Genomic DNA, 21,041 nt, shown 5'->3' with positions numbered 1-21,041 from the left:
ACAAACAGCTGCTGATTTTCAGGTCATTTATTATAAATGTTTAACAGACGTGGATTTACAGGATAGGATCAGAGGAAGCTGCATCAGGAGCTTCTTTACTACAATGTTTATGTGATGAAGGTGCATGGATCAGCGAGGAGGAGAAGGAATCCACCCAGAAGGTGGAGCTCAGCGAGAAAACTGTCTCCTGTCACTCTTTCCTTTGTTGACATGCTTGAAGATTCTGGATTTCTTCACGTTCTTGGACTTCTGGTATCCAAACCCGCCTCCACCACCTCGTTTCTGCAGCTTCACACCTTTGCTGCTGTGGACATCTGGAGGAGGTGGTCAAGAACAATGATGGTTTTCTCATGCATGCTGTGGTGGCCCCTACTGTATGAAACGTTTATTGCCCAGAGGTATCTCAGCCTCCAACGACGGTTTCCACCCGGGTCCTCAAGCCCCAACCTGCATGTTTTTCCCTGCTGCTCAACACCTGATTTTAGAAATGGGTCATTTGTCAGGTTTCTGCAGAACTTCACACCACGCCAAGATCTGAATCAGGTGTTGGAGCAGGGACACACCTGAAGCCTCCAGGAGGTTCGAGTTTTTGGGACCACTGAAGTCCAGTTGCATGATTTATTAAAGACTTTGTTCTATAAAGGACCTTTCTTTCTGGAATATAACATTTTCTGGATCCCAGATTTAAAACCATTCAGGTCCTTTTCTTCAAAGTTTCTAAATCGGTTTAATTTATGAACATATGAATTATTCTTTCGAATTGTATCTGCTGAGCATCAGATCTGTTCAGGTTTTTAACTGGTCTTCATCTCCAACAGCTCTTCTGGTTTAACCGTTTACATTCTGGAACTGAAGCAGGTTCTATGAATGCTTCTGGGCTGTCTGGTGTTTCCACTGTGGCCCGTTTAGATAAGGTTCTCCTGCTGCCTGCAGAAAAATAACTAACCGACCCAACAGCAGAACTACCCCCTCTATGAGGCACCTCCGGCCCATAACATTTAGCTGAACAGCCCATTCAATGAGCTTCAAGCAGCTGAGGTCGGGTCAGAACCAGTCAGAAACCAGAGCTATGAGCATCAACCTGAGATGCTTTCACAGCAGCCTCAAACATCTAGAGCTGGCCACGCTGCATCTGTGCTGGAGATAAATGGAGCTTTGTCTCCAACTACCAGCTGCTGGGCAACACATGGGTCGGTACCGCTGCAGGGGCCGGATGACCTGGGGAGACCCAAGCTTCCAACTGGGTCCAACTGGTTGAGTATTTCTACCATTTTAATTACACCTTCAGCTTAAAATAAGGGCCCAGCAGAACCAGTCATTACAGATCTGACTCAGTTTGGATCAGCAGACATTCACCATGAGCTGACAGAGTCCAGTTCGCTCTAATCAGAACCTGAGAACTGTTCAACTTTCATATCCGACTGTTTAACATGGACCAGGCTCTAACTAACAGAAGCATCACCAAAGCCCAATAGTTTCTTTAAAGGTACCGGTACCAGGGAGCTGTAGAAGTTCTAGCAGGTTAAAAAGAATTTCCCATCCTTTGTAGAAATTAAAGGAGCAGGTCTCAGAAGAACAAACCGGACCACCTGTTTCTCATGATCTTCACGCCGACAAACACCAGGAACTCCAGCAGAGCAAAGGATACTGAGATCCACGTATGGGGGGACATGGAAGCCGAAGGACAGCGCCACCATGGGGAGGTTCAGGGTGTTGACGCTGTAGATCTGTTTGAGCGAGTGCGAGTCGTACGCCCTCACGTAGGACTTGTAGGCCTCCTGGGCCGACTTGTGGAGGTAGTAGTTCTTCTCGATCAGTTTCTCCAGCTGAGGAACAGGACAGAGAGTCAAAACCAGGTTCTCCTGCAGTGGAACATCTAACAGTCAGGGACCTTACCTGGGACTGGATATCAGAGATTTTACTCCAGGAGAACTCGAACTCGCTCAGTGGGACCTAAACCAGGTAAACAGAGGTAAACCAGACTGAAGCAACAGGAAACTGGACACAAGCTGGTCTGAGGCGTCACCTTGGCATGTTTCAGGAACCGGAGGAAGCCGAGCTCTTCGGGTTGCAGGATGAGGAGCGCGTGGCCTCTGCCGTCGATGCCTCGGGCGGTTCTGCCAACCCGGTGGATGTATTCCTGAGGATAGAGAGAAAAACATCAACCTTCACAAACCAAGTCCACTCTGAAATATTCTGCTCTGTGCAACAGCTTAGAGACCTTGGGATCATCAGGCGGGTCGTACTGGACGATCCAGTCCACTTCAGGAATGTCGAGTCCTCGAGCCGCCACGTCCGTGCAGAGCAGGATGCCGGAGTCGGCGTTGCAGAACTGGAAGAATGTGGTGGTTCGTTTGGTCTGCTTTTGTTTGCCCTGTGAGGAGAAACATGAGGATCAGAACTGATCCGAGAAGCCCAAACCTGCTGGCCGCGTCTAACTGGGAACACTGGGAGCTCACATGGATAGCCATGACAGGCAGGTCGATGTAGTTCAGCAGCTCATAGTGGAACTTCACAGACATGCAGGAGGAGAAGAACACCATCAGCTTCTTCTTGCGGTTCTTCTTGAGGAAGGTGAAGAGCAGCAGGAAGCGTTTCTCAGACGGACACACGACGTATCCCTGGAACACGACGGATTGATGCATGGATGAATCAGTGGGATTCAGGAAGCACATCCTTCCCGGAGGAGACTTACCTGCTCCAGGCCGTCCACGGTGGCGCTGTCTTTGTTGTCGTCCACTCCCACATACAGCGGCTCCTTCTTCAGGGAGATCCGAGCCAGATCCTCCACCCTCCGGGTCTGAGTGGCGGAAAACAGCATGGTCTGTCTCTTCTCTGCAGGAACACAGAAAAGCATACCATATAGACCTAATTTGTAGGAAACCAGGAGAACCAGAATCACTGCTGCACAACGAAAAGAAGGAAGCTCTGAGGTCCAAACGCACTGGGCAGCAGCTTGATGATCTGCTTCAGTTCCTCCTCGAAGCCCACCTCTAGGATCCGGTCGGCCTCGTCGATAATCAGACACTGGAGGTTCTTGAACATGAATCCTGGGGTGTTCTGAGACAAAACGAGCAGGTTAGGAAGAACAATCATTTAAACATGAGGAAAACTGGGAGTATAAGGAGATTGATCACAAGATCTCATGGATTGTCTTCAGCATCTCACCTGCAGGTGGTCCAGCAGGCGGCCCGGCGTGGCCACCAGGATGTTGACTCCGTTGGCCAGTCTCTGGGCCTCGGCTGAGCGGTTGCTGCCCCCCATAATCAGACCGTACGTGTGGACGTGGTGAACCATCAGCTCCTTCATCACTCCATACGTCTGCATGGCCAGCTCACGCGTGGGAGAAAGGATCACCACTCCAGTGCCTGGAGGGAGGAGGGACAGATGGGAGTTTATGGAGCAAAGAGATCCGAAGCTGAGAGAGACGAAGCATCGGGAGGAAAACTCACCGTTTCTGGGCATGAACTTGAGTTTGTTAATCAGCTCAATAGATGGGATGAGGAAGGCTAAAGTTTTACCGCTGCCGGTTTTAGCAGCAGCCAGAATGTCCCTGCAGAGAAACATCTCAACGTTAATCTGATCTGACGATGTCATCATGAGGACGATGAGTCCACCACTGGCCTAAAGTTCAGTTCACTCACATGAAAACTGGACAGTTCATGTTCATAGTTCAATTATTTCACCTCACAGCTTCTAGTATGAACTACTTCATGTTCATTTATCAACTGTTCACAGATCACTTTAAAATAACTTGTTTAAGGAGTATTGATGACATCATGCCACGTGCCCCCCCCAACCCATCTAAACAGGCTGGATTTATTACTGGCCAACAAAGCTGGAATGAACACCAGCTGAGATGTTCCTGTTTAGATGTTACACACGCTGGTACTGAGATGATGTGTTATGAACCAACATGTCCTCCAAGCGAACTCAGCCTAATGATTGAGCTCATTCTCACGACTCTTTGCATAACAACTCGAAGAAAAATGTTCCTCATCGGTTCTACAAAGATCTTCTATTTTTACTGAATCAGTCTGATTTGCAGCCTGTGCCACAGCGCCTCCTCATGTTCAGTGGGTGTAACCAGATGATGCCACGATCAACTCTCCATTGTTGGTCTGGTGAAAGGAAACATTGTGGTATACCTTCCGTCCAGCAGGGGGCGGATGGTTTTGTGCTGGATCTCGGTCATGTGCTCGAAGCCCATCTCCTTCACTCCTCTCAGGGTGTTGTTGCTGACCAGCCCGGCGAGGGAAGCAAACGATGTGTCCTCAAACGCTCCTGAACAGAAACAGACAGCTGGAGTCACTTCCACAGTTAGACTTCCTGCTTGATGACAGAAGGTCTGAAAACATCTGACCTTAAGGTGTCGCTGCTGTTTTATCTGTTAGGAGAGTCACTGCCGACTCCTCCCAGAAAATAAAACCCCAGCTTTCTCTGTTTGCCTTCGCTGACACCTGCTTCATCACAGAAACGATGAAGAGGCAACACATGAAGGCAACATGACCCACAGTTTCTGTTCCAGAGCTGATGGTGTGTTTAAGGACCAGCGCTGAGATGTTAATGAGGTAAAGATCAAACCCACTGGTCCATCAGCAAGTACCTGTTAATCCTGCAGGCAGCTCAGGCTGATTTTCCTCTGCAGCTTCAGCTTCTTCCTCCTCTTCATCTTCCACTGAATCATCATTAATGTCCCCTTCTTCCTCAGTCCTGATTTTCTTCTCAGCTGAAATTGAACACACCCATAAAACCAGTGAAACAACAAACTCCATCATCCTGCTTCCAGCAGCTAAACTGGTGCTTATTTTACCTGCTTGTTTCTCTGTTTCTGGAAACTTTCTTTTCTTCTTTTTCGTCTGTTTCCTCAGGGGAGTTTGTTCTGCGCTGCAGTCCTCTGCTGGTTCCTCAGCCTGGTTCTTCTTGGGTTCCCTGTCTGCAGCAGGTTCCTCGCCGCCTTCATCTTCCAGCCCATTGGACCTCACTGCAAGTAAGTGCACACGGACCAACAGGTGAGACAGGTGAAGACATCAGAAATATTCTCCACTTCTGTCCTTATAACAAACTGCTGAGGTCCGCTGCTTTAACAGGATCCAGATGTTTGAAACAAGACTGGATTCCAACAAAATCATCTTTAAAAGCAGAGCAGTTCATCTGTCTTTGGTGCGTTGGTCTTGACAGACTCCAGGAGGGAGCAAGAGAAGATCTGTGGATTGGAGGTTGTCTGCAGTAGTGCACTTTTATGTGAATTGGTACTCTATAGTACGCAGTAGTACCGACTGAATTCCGTCGGTACTTCAGAGGACCGATTCACATAACATCAAACAGTACCATGCTTTGGTACCTAAACGCATCATTGAGACACTGAGGGAGTGAAGAGTGGGCGATTTTCCATGCTGGACATGAACACAACATTGCACACACAAGAGGGTAATGAGGTCAACAAGGCAAGCATGGCTGAAAGTACGGCTCCACTTTTAAAATGTGATGCAGATTACACTTGCTGCAATATTAGTACAAGGCCAGCGGCGGGAATACTTCTAATCTGAGGAAGCACCAGATTTGAAAAATGCACAATTTCCATCAGCCTCAGATCTACGGCTCCAGCTCCAGCATTCGACGCCGTTAGCGGCACGTCGTCTGCAGCCAGCAAGAAATGTTCCAAACAACTGAGATGTTCCAATAAAAAAGGCTGGAAGTTGTTTTGATACATTCATTAAAGTTTATATATTGAGAAATAAATATGTTAAATTGAAACATTTTAAGATTTTATTTTTAAACGAATTAAAAAATGATTACCACATGCACCGTGACACCAACGCTGACACGCTGAGTTGCGAGAGCTCAGGTGAACATAAACTCCTGAAAGTGAACAGAAGAACATGCCGCTGAAACCCAGAGAGCAGGCAAGGATATCCGCGGTTCTTAAAAGCCAGTTCTGATGGCAGCACTTCCTCTCCTCCTCCTGGTACATATGGAGAAGGTAGAAGTACACAACATAGACCAAGTGTTTCATGGACTGCCCCTGACATGCAGCTAAAGTCCAGTCACCACCAAATAAAAGGTTCTGATCCGGCTTGGCTGTTGGAGGCAAAGTTACTCCCCGGATCAATAAGGCTGAGCTTATATATATACACACACACACACACACTCATCTTCTATACCACTTATTCCATAGTGGGTCACGGGGGGAGCTGGTGCTCATCTTCAGCAGTCTACAGCCAAGAGGCAGGGTTCACCCTGGACAGGTCGCCAGTTCATCGCAGGAAAGATCTATCCATCAATCCATCAAACGCTGTAAGCCAAATTCAATTCCCTCCTTCATGCTCTTGGCCAATAAATCTAGTTCTCATTCTCCAATCTGTGGTGGTGAAGCAGCTGAGCTGAACAGTGAAGCTCTCCACTGCTCCATCTACATTACAACCTCCACATACAGCCAGGAGATAAGTCCATGACCCTGTTCCTCTGTAGGTTGTGCGGGATCAGCCTCAATCAAAGAGGAGCTCGGAGCAGAGCTGCAGCTCCTCCACACCATTTTCCACTGGGAAAAGACCCAGAAACCTCCAAGGTTAAACTGGAAAGTACTGATGAGGAGAGGGTTATCTGGGCTCCCATCATGGAATTAATACCACCAAGACCCAATCTGACCTAATCCACAGATTGAATGGACTGATGGAAGGAATGAATGGACTGATGGAAGGATTGAATGGATTGATGGAAGGATTGAATGGACTGATGGAAGGAATGAATGGACTGATGGAAGGATTGAATGGATTGATGGAAGGATTGAATGGACTGATGGAAGGAATGAATGGGCTGATGGAAGGAATGAATGGACTGATGGAAGGATTGAATGGACTGATGGAAGGATTGAATGGACTGATGGAAGGAATGAATGGACTGATGGAAGGATTGAATGGGCTGATGGAAGGATTGAATGGGCTGATGGAAGGATTGAATGGACTGATGGAAGGATTGAATGGACTGATGGAAGGATTGAATGGACTGATGGAAGGAATGAATGGATTGATGGAAGGAATGAATGGACTGATGGAAGGAATGAATGGACTGATGGAAGGATTGAATGGATTGATGGAAGGATTGAATGGACTGATGGAAGGATTGAAGGGACTGATGGAAGGAATGAATGGACTGATGGAAGGATTGAAGGGATTGATGGAAGGATTGAATGGACTGATGGAAGGATTGAATGGACTGATGGAAGGAATGAATGGACTGATGGAAGGAATGAATGGATTGATGGAAGGAATGAATGGACTGATGGAAGGATTGAATGGACTGATGGAAGGAATGAATGGATTGATGGAAGGAATGAATGGATTGATGGAAGGAATGAATGGGCTGATGGAAGGATTGAATGGACTGATGGAAGGAATGAATGGATTGATGGAAGGATTGAATGGACTGATGGAAGGAATGAATGGACTGATGGAAGGATTGAATGGATTGATGGAAGGATTGAATGGACTGATGGAAGGATTGAATGGACTGATGGAAGGAATGAATGGATTGATGGAAGGAATGAATGGACTGATGGAAGGAATGAATGGATTGATGGAAGGAATGAATGGACTGATGGAAGGATTGAATGGACTGATGGAAGGAATGAATGGACTGATGGAAGGAATGAATGGACTGATGGAAGGAATGAATGGACTGATGGAAGGATTGAATGGACTGATGGAAGGAATGAATGGACTGATGGAAGGAATGAATGGACTGATGGAAGGATTGAATGGACTGATGGAAGGATTGAATGGACTGATGGAAGGATTGAATGGACTGATGGAAGGAATGAATGGACTGATGGAAGGAATGAATGGATTGATGGAAGGATTGAATGGACTGATGGAAGGATTGAATGGACTGATGGAAGGAATGAATGGGCTGATGGAAGGAATGAATGGACTGATGGAAGGATTGAATGGATTGATGGAAGGATTGAATGGACTGATGGAAGGAATGAATGGACTGATGGAAGGATTGAATGGATTGATGGAAGGAATGAATGGGCTGATGGAAGGATTGAATGGACTGATGGAAGGATTGAATGGACTGATGGAAGGATTGAATGGATTGATGGAAGGATTGAATGGACTGATGGAAGGAATGAATGGACTGATGGAAGGAATGAATGGATTGATGGAAGGATTGAATGGACTGATGGAAGGATTGAATGGACTGATGGAAGGAATGAATGGATTGATGGAAGGAATGAATGGACTGATGGAAGGAATGAATGGATTGATGGAAGGAATGAATGGACTGATGGAAGGATTGAATGGACTGATGGAAGGATTGAATGGACTGATGGAAGGAATGAATGGACTGATGGAAGGAATGAATGGATTGATGGAAGGATTGAATGGACTGATGGAAGGATTGAATGGACTGATGGAAGGAATGAATGGATTGATGGAAGGAATGAATGGACTGATGGAAGGAATGAATGGACTGATGGAAGGAATGAATGGACTGATGGAAGGATTGAATGGACTGATGGAAGGATTGAATGGACTGATGGAAGGAATGAATGGACTGATGGAAGGAATGAATGGACTGATGGAAGGAATGAATGGACTGATGGAAGGATTGAATGGACTGATGGAAGGAATGAATGGACTGATGGAAGGAATGAATGGACTGATGGAAGGATTGAATGGACTGATGGAAGGATTGAATGGACTGATGGAAGGATTGAATGGACTGATGGAAGGAATGAATGGACTGATGGAAGGAATGAATGGATTGATGGAAGGATTGAATGGATTGATGGAAGGATTGAATGGACTGATGGAAGGAATGAATGGGCTGATGGAAGGAATGAATGGACTGATGGAAGGATTGAATGGATTGATGGAAGGATTGAATGGACTGATGGAAGGAATGAATGGACTGATGGAAGGAATGAATGGGCTGATGGAAGGATTGAATGGACTGATGGAAGGAATGAATGGACTGATGGAAGGATTGAATGGACTGATGGAAGGATTGAATGGACTGATGGAAGGATTGAATGGACTGATGGAAGGATTGAATGGACTGATGGAAGGAATGAATGGATTGATGGAAGGAATGAATGGACTGATGGAAGGAATGAATGGACTGATGGAAGGAATGAATGGATTGATGGAAGGATTGAATGGACTGATGGAAGGATTGAATGGACTGATGGAAGGATTGAATGGACTGATGGAAGGAATGAATGGACTGATGGAAGGATTGAATGGATTGATGGAAGGATTGAATGGACTGATGGAAGGAATGAATGGACTGATGGAAGGAATGAATGGATTGATGGAAGGAATGAATGGACTGATGGAAGGATTGAATGGACTGATGGAAGGAATGAATGGATTGATGGAAGGAATGAATGGGCTGATGGAAGGAATGAATGGACTGATGGAAGGAATGAATGGATTGATGGAAGGATTGAATGGACTGATGGAAGGAATGAATGGACTGATGGAAGGAATGAATGGACTGATGGAAGGATTGAATGGACTGATGGAAGGATTGAATGGACTGATGGAAGGAATGAATGGATTGATGGAAGGAATGAATGGACTGATGGAAGGAATGAATGGACTGATGGAAGGAATGAATGGATTGATGGAAGGAATGAATGGACTGATGGAAGGAATGAATGGACTGATGGAAGGAATGAATGGACTGATGGAAGGATTGAATGGACTGATGGAAGGATTGAATGGACTGATGGAAGGATTGAATGGACTGATGGAAGGAATGAATGGACTGATGGAAGGAATGAATGGGCTGATGGAAGGATTGAATGGGCTGATGGAAGGAATGAATGGACTGATGGAAGGATTGAATGGACTGATGGAAGGAATGAATGGATTGATGGAAGGAATGAATGGACTGATGGAAGGAATGAATGGACTGATGGAAGGAATGAATGGATTGATGGAAGGATTGAATGGACTGATGGAAGGATTGAATGGACTGATGGAAGGATTGAATGGACTGATGGAAGGAATGAATGGACTGATGGAAGGAATGAATGGACTGATGGAAGGAATGAATGGACTGATGGAAGGAATGAATGGATTGATGGAAGGATTGAATGGACTGATGGAAGGATTGAATGGACTGATGGAAGGATTGAATGGACTGATGGAAGGAATGAATGGACTGATGGAAGGATTGAATGGATTGATGGAAGGATTGAATGGACTGATGGAAGGAATGAATGGACTGATGGAAGGAATGAATGGATTGATGGAAGGAATGAATGGACTGATGGAAGGATTGAATGGACTGATGGAAGGAATGAATGGATTGATGGAAGGAATGAATGGGCTGATGGAAGGAATGAATGGACTGATGGAAGGAATGAATGGATTGATGGAAGGATTGAATGGACTGATGGAAGGAATGAATGGACTGATGGAAGGAATGAATGGATTGATGGAAGGATTGAATGGACTGATGGAAGGATTGAATGGACTGATGGAAGGAATGAATGGATTGATGGAAGGAATGAATGGACTGATGGAAGGATTGAATGGACTGATGGAAGGATTGAATGGACTGATGGAAGGAATGAATGGACTGATGGAAGGAATGAATGGATTGATGGAAGGAATGAATGGACTGATGGAAGGATTGAATGGACTGATGGAAGGAATGAATGGATTGATGGAAGGAATGAATGGATTGATGGAAGGAATGAATGGGCTGATGGAAGGATTGAATGGACTGATGGAAGGAATGAATGGATTGATGGAAGGATTGAATGGACTGATGGAAGGAATGAATGGACTGATGGAAGGATTGAATGGATTGATGGAAGGATTGAATGGACTGATGGAAGGATTGAATGGACTGATGGAAGGAATGAATGGATTGATGGAAGGAATGAATGGACTGATGGAAGGAATGAATGGATTGATGGAAGGAATGAATGGACTGATGGAAGGATTGAATGGACTGATGGAAGGAATGAATGGACTGATGGAAGGAATGAATGGACTGATGGAAGGAATGAATGGACTGATGGAAGGATTGAATGGACTGATGGAAGGAATGAATGGACTGATGGAAGGAATGAATGGACTGATGGAAGGATTGAATGGACTGATGGAAGGATTGAATGGACTGATGGAAGGATTGAATGGACTGATGGAAGGAATGAATGGACTGATGGAAGGAATGAATGGATTGATGGAAGGATTGAATGGACTGATGGAAGGATTGAATGGACTGATGGAAGGAATGAATGGACTGATGGAAGGAATGAATGGACTGATGGAAGGATTGAATGGATTGATGGAAGGATTGAATGGACTGATGGAAGGAATGAATGGACTGATGGAAGGATTGAATGGATTGATGGAAGGAATGAATGGGCTGATGGAAGGATTGAATGGACTGATGGAAGGATTGAATGGACTGATGGAAGGATTGAATGGATTGATGGAAGGATTGAATGGACTGATGGAAGGAATGAATGGACTGATGGAAGGAATGAATGGATTGATGGAAGGATTGAATGGACTGATGGAAGGATTGAATGGACTGATGGAAGGAATGAATGGATTGATGGAAGGAATGAATGGACTGATGGAAGGAATGAATGGATTGATGGAAGGAATGAATGGACTGATGGAAGGATTGAATGGACTGATGGAAGGATTGAATGGACTGATGGAAGGAATGAATGGACTGATGGAAGGAATGAATGGATTGATGGAAGGATTGAATGGACTGATGGAAGGATTGAATGGACTGATGGAAGGAATGAATGGATTGATGGAAGGAATGAATGGACTGATGGAAGGAATGAATGGATTGATGGAAGGAATGAATGGACTGATGGAAGGATTGAATGGACTGATGGAAGGATTGAATGGACTGATGGAAGGAATGAATGGACTGATGGAAGGAATGAATGGACTGATGGAAGGAATGAATGGACTGATGGAAGGATTGAATGGACTGATGGAAGGAATGAATGGACTGATGGAAGGAATGAATGGACTGATGGAAGGATTGAATGGACTGATGGAAGGATTGAATGGACTGATGGAAGGATTGAATGGACTGATGGAAGGAATGAATGGACTGATGGAAGGAATGAATGGATTGATGGAAGGATTGAATGGATTGATGGAAGGATTGAATGGACTGATGGAAGGAATGAATGGGCTGATGGAAGGAATGAATGGACTGATGGAAGGATTGAATGGATTGATGGAAGGATTGAATGGACTGATGGAAGGAATGAATGGACTGATGGAAGGATTGAATGGATTGATGGAAGGAATGAATGGGCTGATGGAAGGATTGAATGGACTGATGGAAGGAATGAATGGACTGATGGAAGGATTGAATGGACTGATGGAAGGATTGAATGGACTGATGGAAGGAATGAATGGATTGATGGAAGGAATGAATGGACTGATGGAAGGAATGAATGGACTGATGGAAGGAATGAATGGATTGATGGAAGGATTGAATGGACTGATGGAAGGATTGAATGGACTGATGGAAGGATTGAATGGACTGATGGAAGGAATGAATGGACTGATGGAAGGATTGAATGGATTGATGGAAGGATTGAATGGACTGATGGAAGGAATGAATGGACTGATGGAAGGAATGAATGGATTGATGGAAGGAATGAATGGACTGATGGAAGGATTGAATGGACTGATGGAAGGAATGAATGGATTGATGGAAGGAATGAATGGGCTGATGGAAGGAATGAATGGACTGATGGAAGGAATGAATGGATTGATGGAAGGATTGAATGGACTGATGGAAGGAATGAATGGACTGATGGAAGGAATGAATGGATTGATGGAAGGATTGAATGGACTGATGGAAGGATTGAATGGACTGATGGAAGGAATGAATGGATTGATGGAAGGAATGAATGGACTGATGGAAGGAATGAATGGACTGATGGAAGGAATGAATGGATTGATGGAAGGAATGAATGGACTGATGGAAGGAATGAATGGACTGATGGAAGGATTGAATGGACTGATGGAAGGAATGAATGGACTGATGGAAGGATTGAATGGACTGATGGAAGGATTGAATGGACTGATGGAAGGATTGAATGGACTGATGGAAGGAATGAATGGACTGATGGAAGGAATGAATGGGCTGATGGAAGGATTGAATGGGCTGATGGAAGGAATGAATGGACTGATGGAAGGATTGAATGGACTGATGGAAGGAATGAATGGATTGATGGAAGGAATGAATGGACTGATGGAAGGAATGAATGGACTGATGGAAGGAATGAATGGATTGATGGAAGGATTGAATGGACTGATGGAAGGATTGAATGGACTGATGGAAGGATTGAATGGACTGATGGAAGGAATGAATGGACTGATGGAAGGAATGAATGGACTGATGGAAGGAATGAATGGACTGATGGAAGGAATGAATGGATTGATGGAAGGATTGAATGGACTGATGGAAGGATTGAATGGACTGATGGAAGGATTGAATGGACTGATGGAAGGAATGAATGGACTGATGGAAGGATTGAATGGATTGATGGAAGGATTGAATGGACTGATGGAAGGAATGAATGGACTGATGGAAGGAATGAATGGATTGATGGAAGGAATGAATGGACTGATGGAAGGATTGAATGGACTGATGGAAGGAATGAATGGATTGATGGAAGGAATGAATGGGCTGATGGAAGGAATGAATGGACTGATGGAAGGAATGAATGGATTGATGGAAGGATTGAATGGACTGATGGAAGGAATGAATGGACTGATGGAAGGAATGAATGGATTGATGGAAGGATTGAATGGACTGATGGAAGGATTGAATGGACTGATGGAAGGAATGAATGGATTGATGGAAGGAATGAATGGACTGATGGAAGGATTGAATGGACTGATGGAAGGAATGAATGGATTGATGGAAGGAATGAATGGACTGATGGAAGGAATGAATGGACTGATGGAAGGATTGAATGGACTGATGGAAGGAATGAATGGATTGATGGAAGGAATGAATGGACTGATGGAAGGAATGAATGGACTGATGGAAGGATTGAATGGACTGATGGAAGGAATGAATGGACTGATGGAAGGATTGAATGGACTGATGGAAGGATTGAATGGACTGATGGAAGGATTGAATGGACTGATGGAAGGAATGAATGGACTGATGGAAGGAATGAATGGGCTGATGGAAGGATTGAATGGGCTGATGGAAGGATTGAATGGACTGATGGAAGGATTGAATGGACTGATGGAAGGAATGAATGGACTGATGGAAGGATTGAATGGACTGATGGAAGGAATGAATGGACTGATGGAAGGATTGAATGGACTGATGGAAGGAATGAATGGACTGATGGAAGGAATGAATGGACTGATGGAAGGAATGAATGGATTGATGGAAGGAATGAATGGACTGATGGAAGGAATGAATGGACTGATGGAAGGATTGAATGGACTGATGGAAGGAATGAATGGACTGATGGAAGGATTGAATGGACTGATGGAAGGATTGAATGGACTGATGGAAGGATTGAATGGACTGATGGAAGGAATGAATGGACTGATGGAAGGAATGAATGGGCTGATGGAAGGATTGAATGGGCTGATGGAAGGATTGAATGGACTGATGGAAGGATTGAATGGACTGATGGAAGGAATGAATGGACTGATGGAAGGATTGAATGGACTGATGGAAGGAATGAATGGACTGATGGAAGGATTGAATGGACTGATGGAAGGAATGAATGGACTGATGGAAGGATTGAATGGACTGATGGATGTTTTGCTGAATGAAGGAGGAATCGTAAAAAAGATTACAGCTTGTTTTGGTTTAGATGTGTTTTACATGAGGGAACAAGTAATAATGAAAGCAAATGCATTTCCATAATGAACTGTTTCCCAGGCCAGAAGGAACAAATCTAATCCCATTGGTTTTTCTTCTTTTAGGGATTATGTCAGAAACGTGGCTCCAGAATGACTGAAACCGGTTTGATCCCAGACCTCCATAAAACATCTGAGACTGATCCTAATGAAGAAGAAGATGCTGAGGTTCAGACGATTGTGAAACAGGAGGGCTCCTTCCTACGGAGACAAGGCCTCAACATGATCCAGACTGTGTGAGAACAATTTCAAGCAGCATCCCGAGAAACGCGTCCCAGAAGAAACCAACAGCCTGTAGATTAACCACCTAAGATCCACCAGCACTAAACTGGTTTGATGTTCCAGAATGAAGAGTCAACTTCAACGTGTTTATGCTAACAGATACTTCTACACCACAATCAACTCGTTTTTATGTTTCTCAATTCGTTTCAGGCAAACGCAAATTGATGAATTTTGTCCCGGTACCGGTTCGGCTTTGAATAATCAGTTAGTTCCGGATCACTCACCAGCCTCCTCTTCTTCTGTCTGTCTCTTCTTCAGTTTTCTCTCTCGGTTCTTTTCGGTTCTTTTCTGGATTTTCTTACGGAGAAGCTTCATCTGTAGGTCCGCCATGGTTGTACAACACGTGTGTAAAAATGTGACGATCAGGACCCCTCAGGATACCCGCCGCTGTGCCTGAGTGAAAAAAGACGCAGCCATCAAAAATTGTGCAAGGAGCCCGAAAGACTGCCTGACTAAAAAGATTGACCCTGTAGCTCTGCTGAAATAACATTATTTTCGTGTAAATTATTTGTTAAACACATAAAATCTCGACGTGCTTTAATACGTAAAAAACGACACACGGTAATTTTAGAAACAGAACAAGCTAACATGCTAAAGTTTAGTTCCAGCTTGCGTAAACTAGACATGTTAAGGTGTCCGCCATAGTGGATGGAAAACACCTAGGATGGAAACTGGTTGTAACAGGATTAAAAATGGTTCTCAAACTGTGGTGTAAGGGCCTCTGATGGACTGATTTTAACTACTGCTATTAAACATGGGATGTTTTTAAGCACACTGACCTTTGCTCCCAACAGAAACTGCACGGCAGAAAAGCAGTGGAGAAAATTTCCAGAACTCCCAGTGTAAACTGAAGTGGTAAACAAGGAACCAGGAAAAAGTAGAGCTGGTGGTAATTTATTTACATCTGAAGTTGGAAACTTGTATCTGGGGAATGACATTTAATCCAACCTAAAGATTTTAAAGGAGTCTATTAAATGATTTTGTCGGTGACCAGGTTAACTACTGTTAGCAATGTGAACATACATAACTCTACACAATTCAGCCACATCATTATGGCCTCTGACAGGCACAGGGAATAACACTGATTACGTCTTTATCATGGCAACTGTTAGTGGGTGAGAAATACCAGGAGTTAAGTGAACCTTTGTCCTGAAAATAAATTCGCTAAAAGCAGTAAAATTAGCGAGTTTTTGTTTCTTGTCCACTGTGGTCTACATCTATAAAAGTGGTCCAAGGAAGGAACAGTGGAGAACCAGCGACCTGGGTGGCCAAGGCTCACTGGCCACCCAGGACCTACTCATCACACTCATCATAATTATAAAACAATGCAGTCAAATTCAGTTTATTATTCAAATTGGATAAAAAGTTTTTCTATCTAAGGAAACCCAGCAGATTGCATCCAGACAGTGACTTGCAGCATTCACTCCTCCTGGATGAGCATGTAGAGACAGTGGACAGTCACTGGTGTTGACTTTGCAGCAATCCCTCATACTGAGCATGCATGTAGCGACAGTGGAGAGGAAAAACTCCCTTTTAACAGGAAGAAACTTCCAGCAGAACCAGAACCAGGCTCAGTGTGAGCGGCCATCTGCCACGACCGACTGGAGGTTTGAGAGAACAGAGCAGAGACACAAAAAGAACCCAGAAGTACTGATCCAGGAGTACTTTCTATGGGAAAGAATAGTAAAGCGTTAGAGGCAGCAGTAGTTCCTTTAGCAGCTTCATCTAGCAGAGTTCATCAGCTTAGCACAGCTATATGCTACTAAAAGAATCTGTCACTAAGGTTCTGATGCCAGATGCCACAGAACACAATCAGGGGCCTTCATGGAGTCCATACTTCAGTGGGTCAGGGCTGGTTTTCAGCAAAGGGAAATCAACACACTAAAGCAGTTGGTCATAATGTTATGCCAGATCAGTGTATGTTTCTTTGTTTTGCACAGTCAAGAATTGTATGAAAATCATCTGGTACGATACGAAAGATTTATTTTAGATAAAAATCCTCAGAAATTTAAATTATTTTTGTTTATCACAAAGTTTTATGTGTAAGGCAGCCATATTGGATTTTGATGTCAGGGATAGTGAGAAACTTCCTTCTTCTTCCCACTCTGAGCTCTGTCTTCTAGGTACTTTTCTCTTATGTTTTCAGCAACTAGCTAAAACGTTATACATTTTAATTCATGAGTAAAAATAGAATGAAAAACTAAATAGCATCTTTCAACCAATAAATGGATGAAAATGATTTGTTCTTAGTATTTACTAAAGTGTTATTTAATCTTTTTTAACCTTATAAATAATTGAACATTATTTGTTTAGGGCTGATAGTTCTTCACATTTCAGTTAATTTAGGTGCAGCAAACATGTTTTGTCTCTACTGACTGAATATAAGAAATTAAGCAATAAAAGCCAAATGTGCTCCAAATAGAGTTTCATAGTTTGAAACAACGTGAATTAATCACATGTGTATAGAAATTAACAGGAAGCTGTAAAACAAAACACACATTTGATGTGTATATTTAAATTTTCTTTTTTACTAATTTTCCCATGAAGATGTGGATCTTCCCAGAGAATAAATCTAAACCTTAATTAGTTAGTAAGTAAGTAAAGTTTATTAGTTAAATGCCTTTCTCAGACAAAACCATCACAAAGCACTGTACAGAAAACTGATAAAATAACTATTAGAAATAAGTGCCATAAAGGAGATAAAGTAACATACAATAATTGGACCTTTGAGATGAGAAAGCGGTGATTGAACAGAATGATATTTATATTTGTCATCAGTTCAGTGTTGTCACATTTAGTCCAATAACCAGGTTCATCATGTATCACAAGAATAATTGGTCAGAAATGTTGTTGTGAAAGTGACTTTACTTAATTCCTCTGAATACTGCAGCTCCAACAAAATAAAGTATGGCTGAATGCACCATCTCTTAATTTCTTCCTGATTTTGGTCTCCTCAGAAAATGGGAACAATAAAAGTTAAACATTTACAGTTTATTGGTCCCTATTCTGCAATATATCTTTATTCACAATCTCTGCAGAATCCATAAATCCCTGAATATAAACATGAAGCCACCGTTCCCATGCAGTGATCCTGGGGTGGGTGTGTGTCTCTGTGTTTTCTCCCTTTATCTCTCCTTCTTCCTTCCTTCCTGCTGGTCTCCACCTTGGGGAAGGCTCTTCTTGTGGGAGGACCTGCAAGACTCCATACTGCTGCCAGATTATACTGCTTTGGTTCCCACTAAAGCTCTAAAGGGGTTCCAAATGACGTACTCTTGGTTTCCTTGTTTCCTAGATCTTTTGGATCTTTTGACCTAGAACCTGCCTTGGTGTACCCGCCGGGGCTTCCATCGAATCTTCTAATCACCTCTGTTCTAGACCAACCTTATAATACCCACCTGGAATAACTGTTCCTCTGTTAAACCCACCTTAACTCACCTGTCTGGATATTTTTGTCCTCAAACATCTTCTGGAGATGAGCCAACCTGTAAGACAGAACACAGAACATCAACTCTCTGAAACTTAGCAGTCTTCCATCACATCCAACTGGACCAGGATCATCTGAATTTCCTGTGTGACAGTAACCACCTAAGTAAGGTTTACTGAATTTACTGAAGATATGCTGTGGTATCTGACACCAGCAGATCTTTTAAGTCCTGTAGGTTGTTAGATGGGGGCCTCATGGATCTGAGTAGTCTGTGCAGTTCATCCCAAAGATGCTCAGTGGGTCAGGATCTGAATCATTTAGAGTTCAAGTGAAAACCTCAGATTGGCTGTTGACCTCCATTCCTGAAACACCTTGGTGATTTGGAGCATTACCTTGTCCTCCTCAAACTTTCAGAAATCCTCCTTCTTGCCTAATTTCCTGCTTTTAACACCTCATCTCCGATGCCTAATATGTCCAGATGTTTAAGAGACAGGAGTCAAACATCACTCCCTGTCCTTGGAACCATGATGAGGATGTGCCTCATCTCCTGCAGCTGCAGATTCACAGAGTATTTATGCTCCAATATGAGGGGTTCATCTCTAGTGGTCACCTTGAAAAGGTATATAGTCCGTTACAGAGAGACCCACTAACACCGGACAATTTAGAGAGACCAACTAACCTACCTAACAGTCATGTTTTTGGGCTGCGGGAGGAAGCTGGTGTACCAGGAGAGAACACACACATGCACAGGGAGAATATTGCAGAAAGATCCCAGGCTGGGATTTAAACCCAGGACCTGCTAACTAATGTGAACAACAAATGTCTGCATCTCAATTAATCCAAATATTATCAAAACATTTTTTGATTTCAGTATTTCAACTTAAAAGTAAAACTCAGATATATTATGTATTCATTCTATAGAAACTGATATATTTCAAGTGTTTATTAATTTGGAAGATTTTGGTGCAGATCTAATGAAAACCTGAAATTCTTTTTCCCAGAAAAGTTGAATATTAAATCAGACCAATAAAGAAGGATTTTAACAGAAATTTTCTGTTATGGCCTACATCATCATTAGGAAGACAGCTGTTAGCAGAAGTGAAAGCCATAAGGTCATTGCTGTAGGAGCACAGTGTTCACAGAGTGTTGTACCCTAGTACATTAAATGAAAGTCGAGTAGAAGGAAAAAGTGTGGTGGAACAAGCTGCACAAGCAACAGTGATATCTGCAGCTCGGAGAGCAAGTCTGTGAAAGAGTTTGTTGGAGATTCACAAAGCAGCTGGAGATAGAACCTTAAAATGTACCACATGCAGATGTATCCAGGACATGGGCTACAACTGTCACAGTATCAGAAGGTTCTTACCTGGGCTAAGGACAAAGGGAAATGGACTGTTGCTCAGTGGTCCATAGTCCTCTTTTTACAATAAAGTAAATTTTACATTTCATTTGGAAATCAAGGTCCCATAGTCTGGAGGAAGAATGGAAAGGGCCAGAATCCAAGCTGCTGAAGGTCCAATCTAACGTTTCCACAGTCAGTGCTGATTTAGGGAGCCGTGCCATCTGCCGGTGTTGGTCCACTGGGTTTTATCTGGAAGCAAACTGGTCTGACCTACCAGAGAATATATGGACTGTTGTTCAGAGGAAGATGAGAAACACCAGAACCAACAATGCAGACGAGCTGAAGGTCAGTATAAAAGCAACCTGGGCTTTCTGAACACCTAAGCAGAACCACAGACTGATCTCCTCCATGTCATGCTGTACTGATGCAGTAATTCATGCAAAGGGAGCCCAGACCCAGTACTGAGTGCAGATACTGAACAGTACGTGGACATACACGTGATATTCTAATGTTTTGGGTTTGGATCAGCTGGAAGCCAGAATCATCAACATTAACAAAAATAAGTGTCTGAACTCTATCACTGTGTGGAATGAACCTGATATATTACATTTTCAATCATGTTCTGATTTATTGAGATGCTCCTCTATGTGACCCACTTAGGAAGTTCAGTTCTGTGAAGTACTGGAAGCCTTTTCTTCTTCACTGACAAAGATGAGAAATCAAGCTGGGACCATTGTTCAGAAACCAGTAGAAGTCTTTGTAGTCCCAACATTAAACACCTGTGATATGATGGAAAATGTTCTAATTAAACAAGCAGAGATAAAATATTGAGACGTCTCTACTGTTTCATGTGTCCTGGAAGCAAATCCACCAAGAACAGGAACAAAACGTAATCACATCATCATTCCAGTTCAGAAATGTTTGTCTACCTAAAAGAGGAACATAAAGGAATATCAGAGCTGAATCAAGACTTTTGCTCAGAAGTATACGTGATCCATTCCGATGTTCAGATGTTTGGTATGCTTTGGAGCTTAGTGGATTTCCTAAATACTTTATAAACACAAAGATATGCTGAATAATGTTAAAAAAC

At 43.3% G+C, this 21,041-nt stretch overlaps 1 protein-coding gene and 1 non-coding gene across 2 annotated transcripts; both read right to left on the bottom strand.

Moving 5' to 3' along the window:
* Positions 1-12: 12 nt before the first annotated feature.
* ddx18 (DEAD (Asp-Glu-Ala-Asp) box polypeptide 18) lies at positions 13-15,566 on the bottom strand. Its single transcript, XM_047370777.1, has 14 exons — positions 15,413-15,566; positions 4,814-4,984; positions 4,607-4,729; positions 4,149-4,284; positions 3,453-3,553; positions 3,169-3,368; positions 2,946-3,060; positions 2,696-2,835; positions 2,460-2,621; positions 2,222-2,374; positions 2,027-2,140; positions 1,897-1,953; positions 1,649-1,826; positions 13-314 (listed from the first exon to the last, which is right to left on the bottom strand). Exons 1-14 carry the CDS (start codon positions 15,516-15,518, stop codon positions 169-171), a joined length of 1,902 nt encoding a protein of 633 aa, XP_047226733.1. The 5' UTR covers positions 15,519-15,566; the 3' UTR covers positions 13-168.
* Positions 4,368-4,503, bottom strand: LOC124872007. Its single transcript, XR_007039180.1, has one exon. It is a non-coding gene; the product is annotated as a small nucleolar RNA SNORA13 (small nucleolar RNA).
* Positions 15,567-21,041: the final 5,475 nt, after the last annotated feature.

The sequence above is a fragment of the Girardinichthys multiradiatus genome, chromosome 7 (genome assembly GCF_021462225.1).
Source record: "Girardinichthys multiradiatus isolate DD_20200921_A chromosome 7, DD_fGirMul_XY1, whole genome shotgun sequence".
NCBI classification, from domain to species: Eukaryota; Metazoa; Chordata; class Actinopteri; order Cyprinodontiformes; family Goodeidae; genus Girardinichthys; species Girardinichthys multiradiatus.
This window is presented reverse-complemented; position numbering and strand designations above follow the sequence as displayed.

Bases quoted from the DNA above. Each gene is read 5' to 3' on its own strand.
- ddx18 (XM_047370777.1), bottom strand. From the start codon at position 15,518: ATGGCGGACCTACAGATGAAGCTTCTCCGTAAGAAAATCCAGAAAAGA. The intron at 2,622-2,695 runs GTAAGTCTCCTC...GTCGTGTTCCAG, and splicing joins CCGTGGACGGCCTGGAGCAG to GGATACGTCGTGTGTCCGTC. The intron at 2,141-2,221 runs GTCTCTAAGCTG...CTCTATCCTCAG, and splicing joins ACCCGCCTGATGATCCCAAG to GAATACATCCACCGGGTTGG.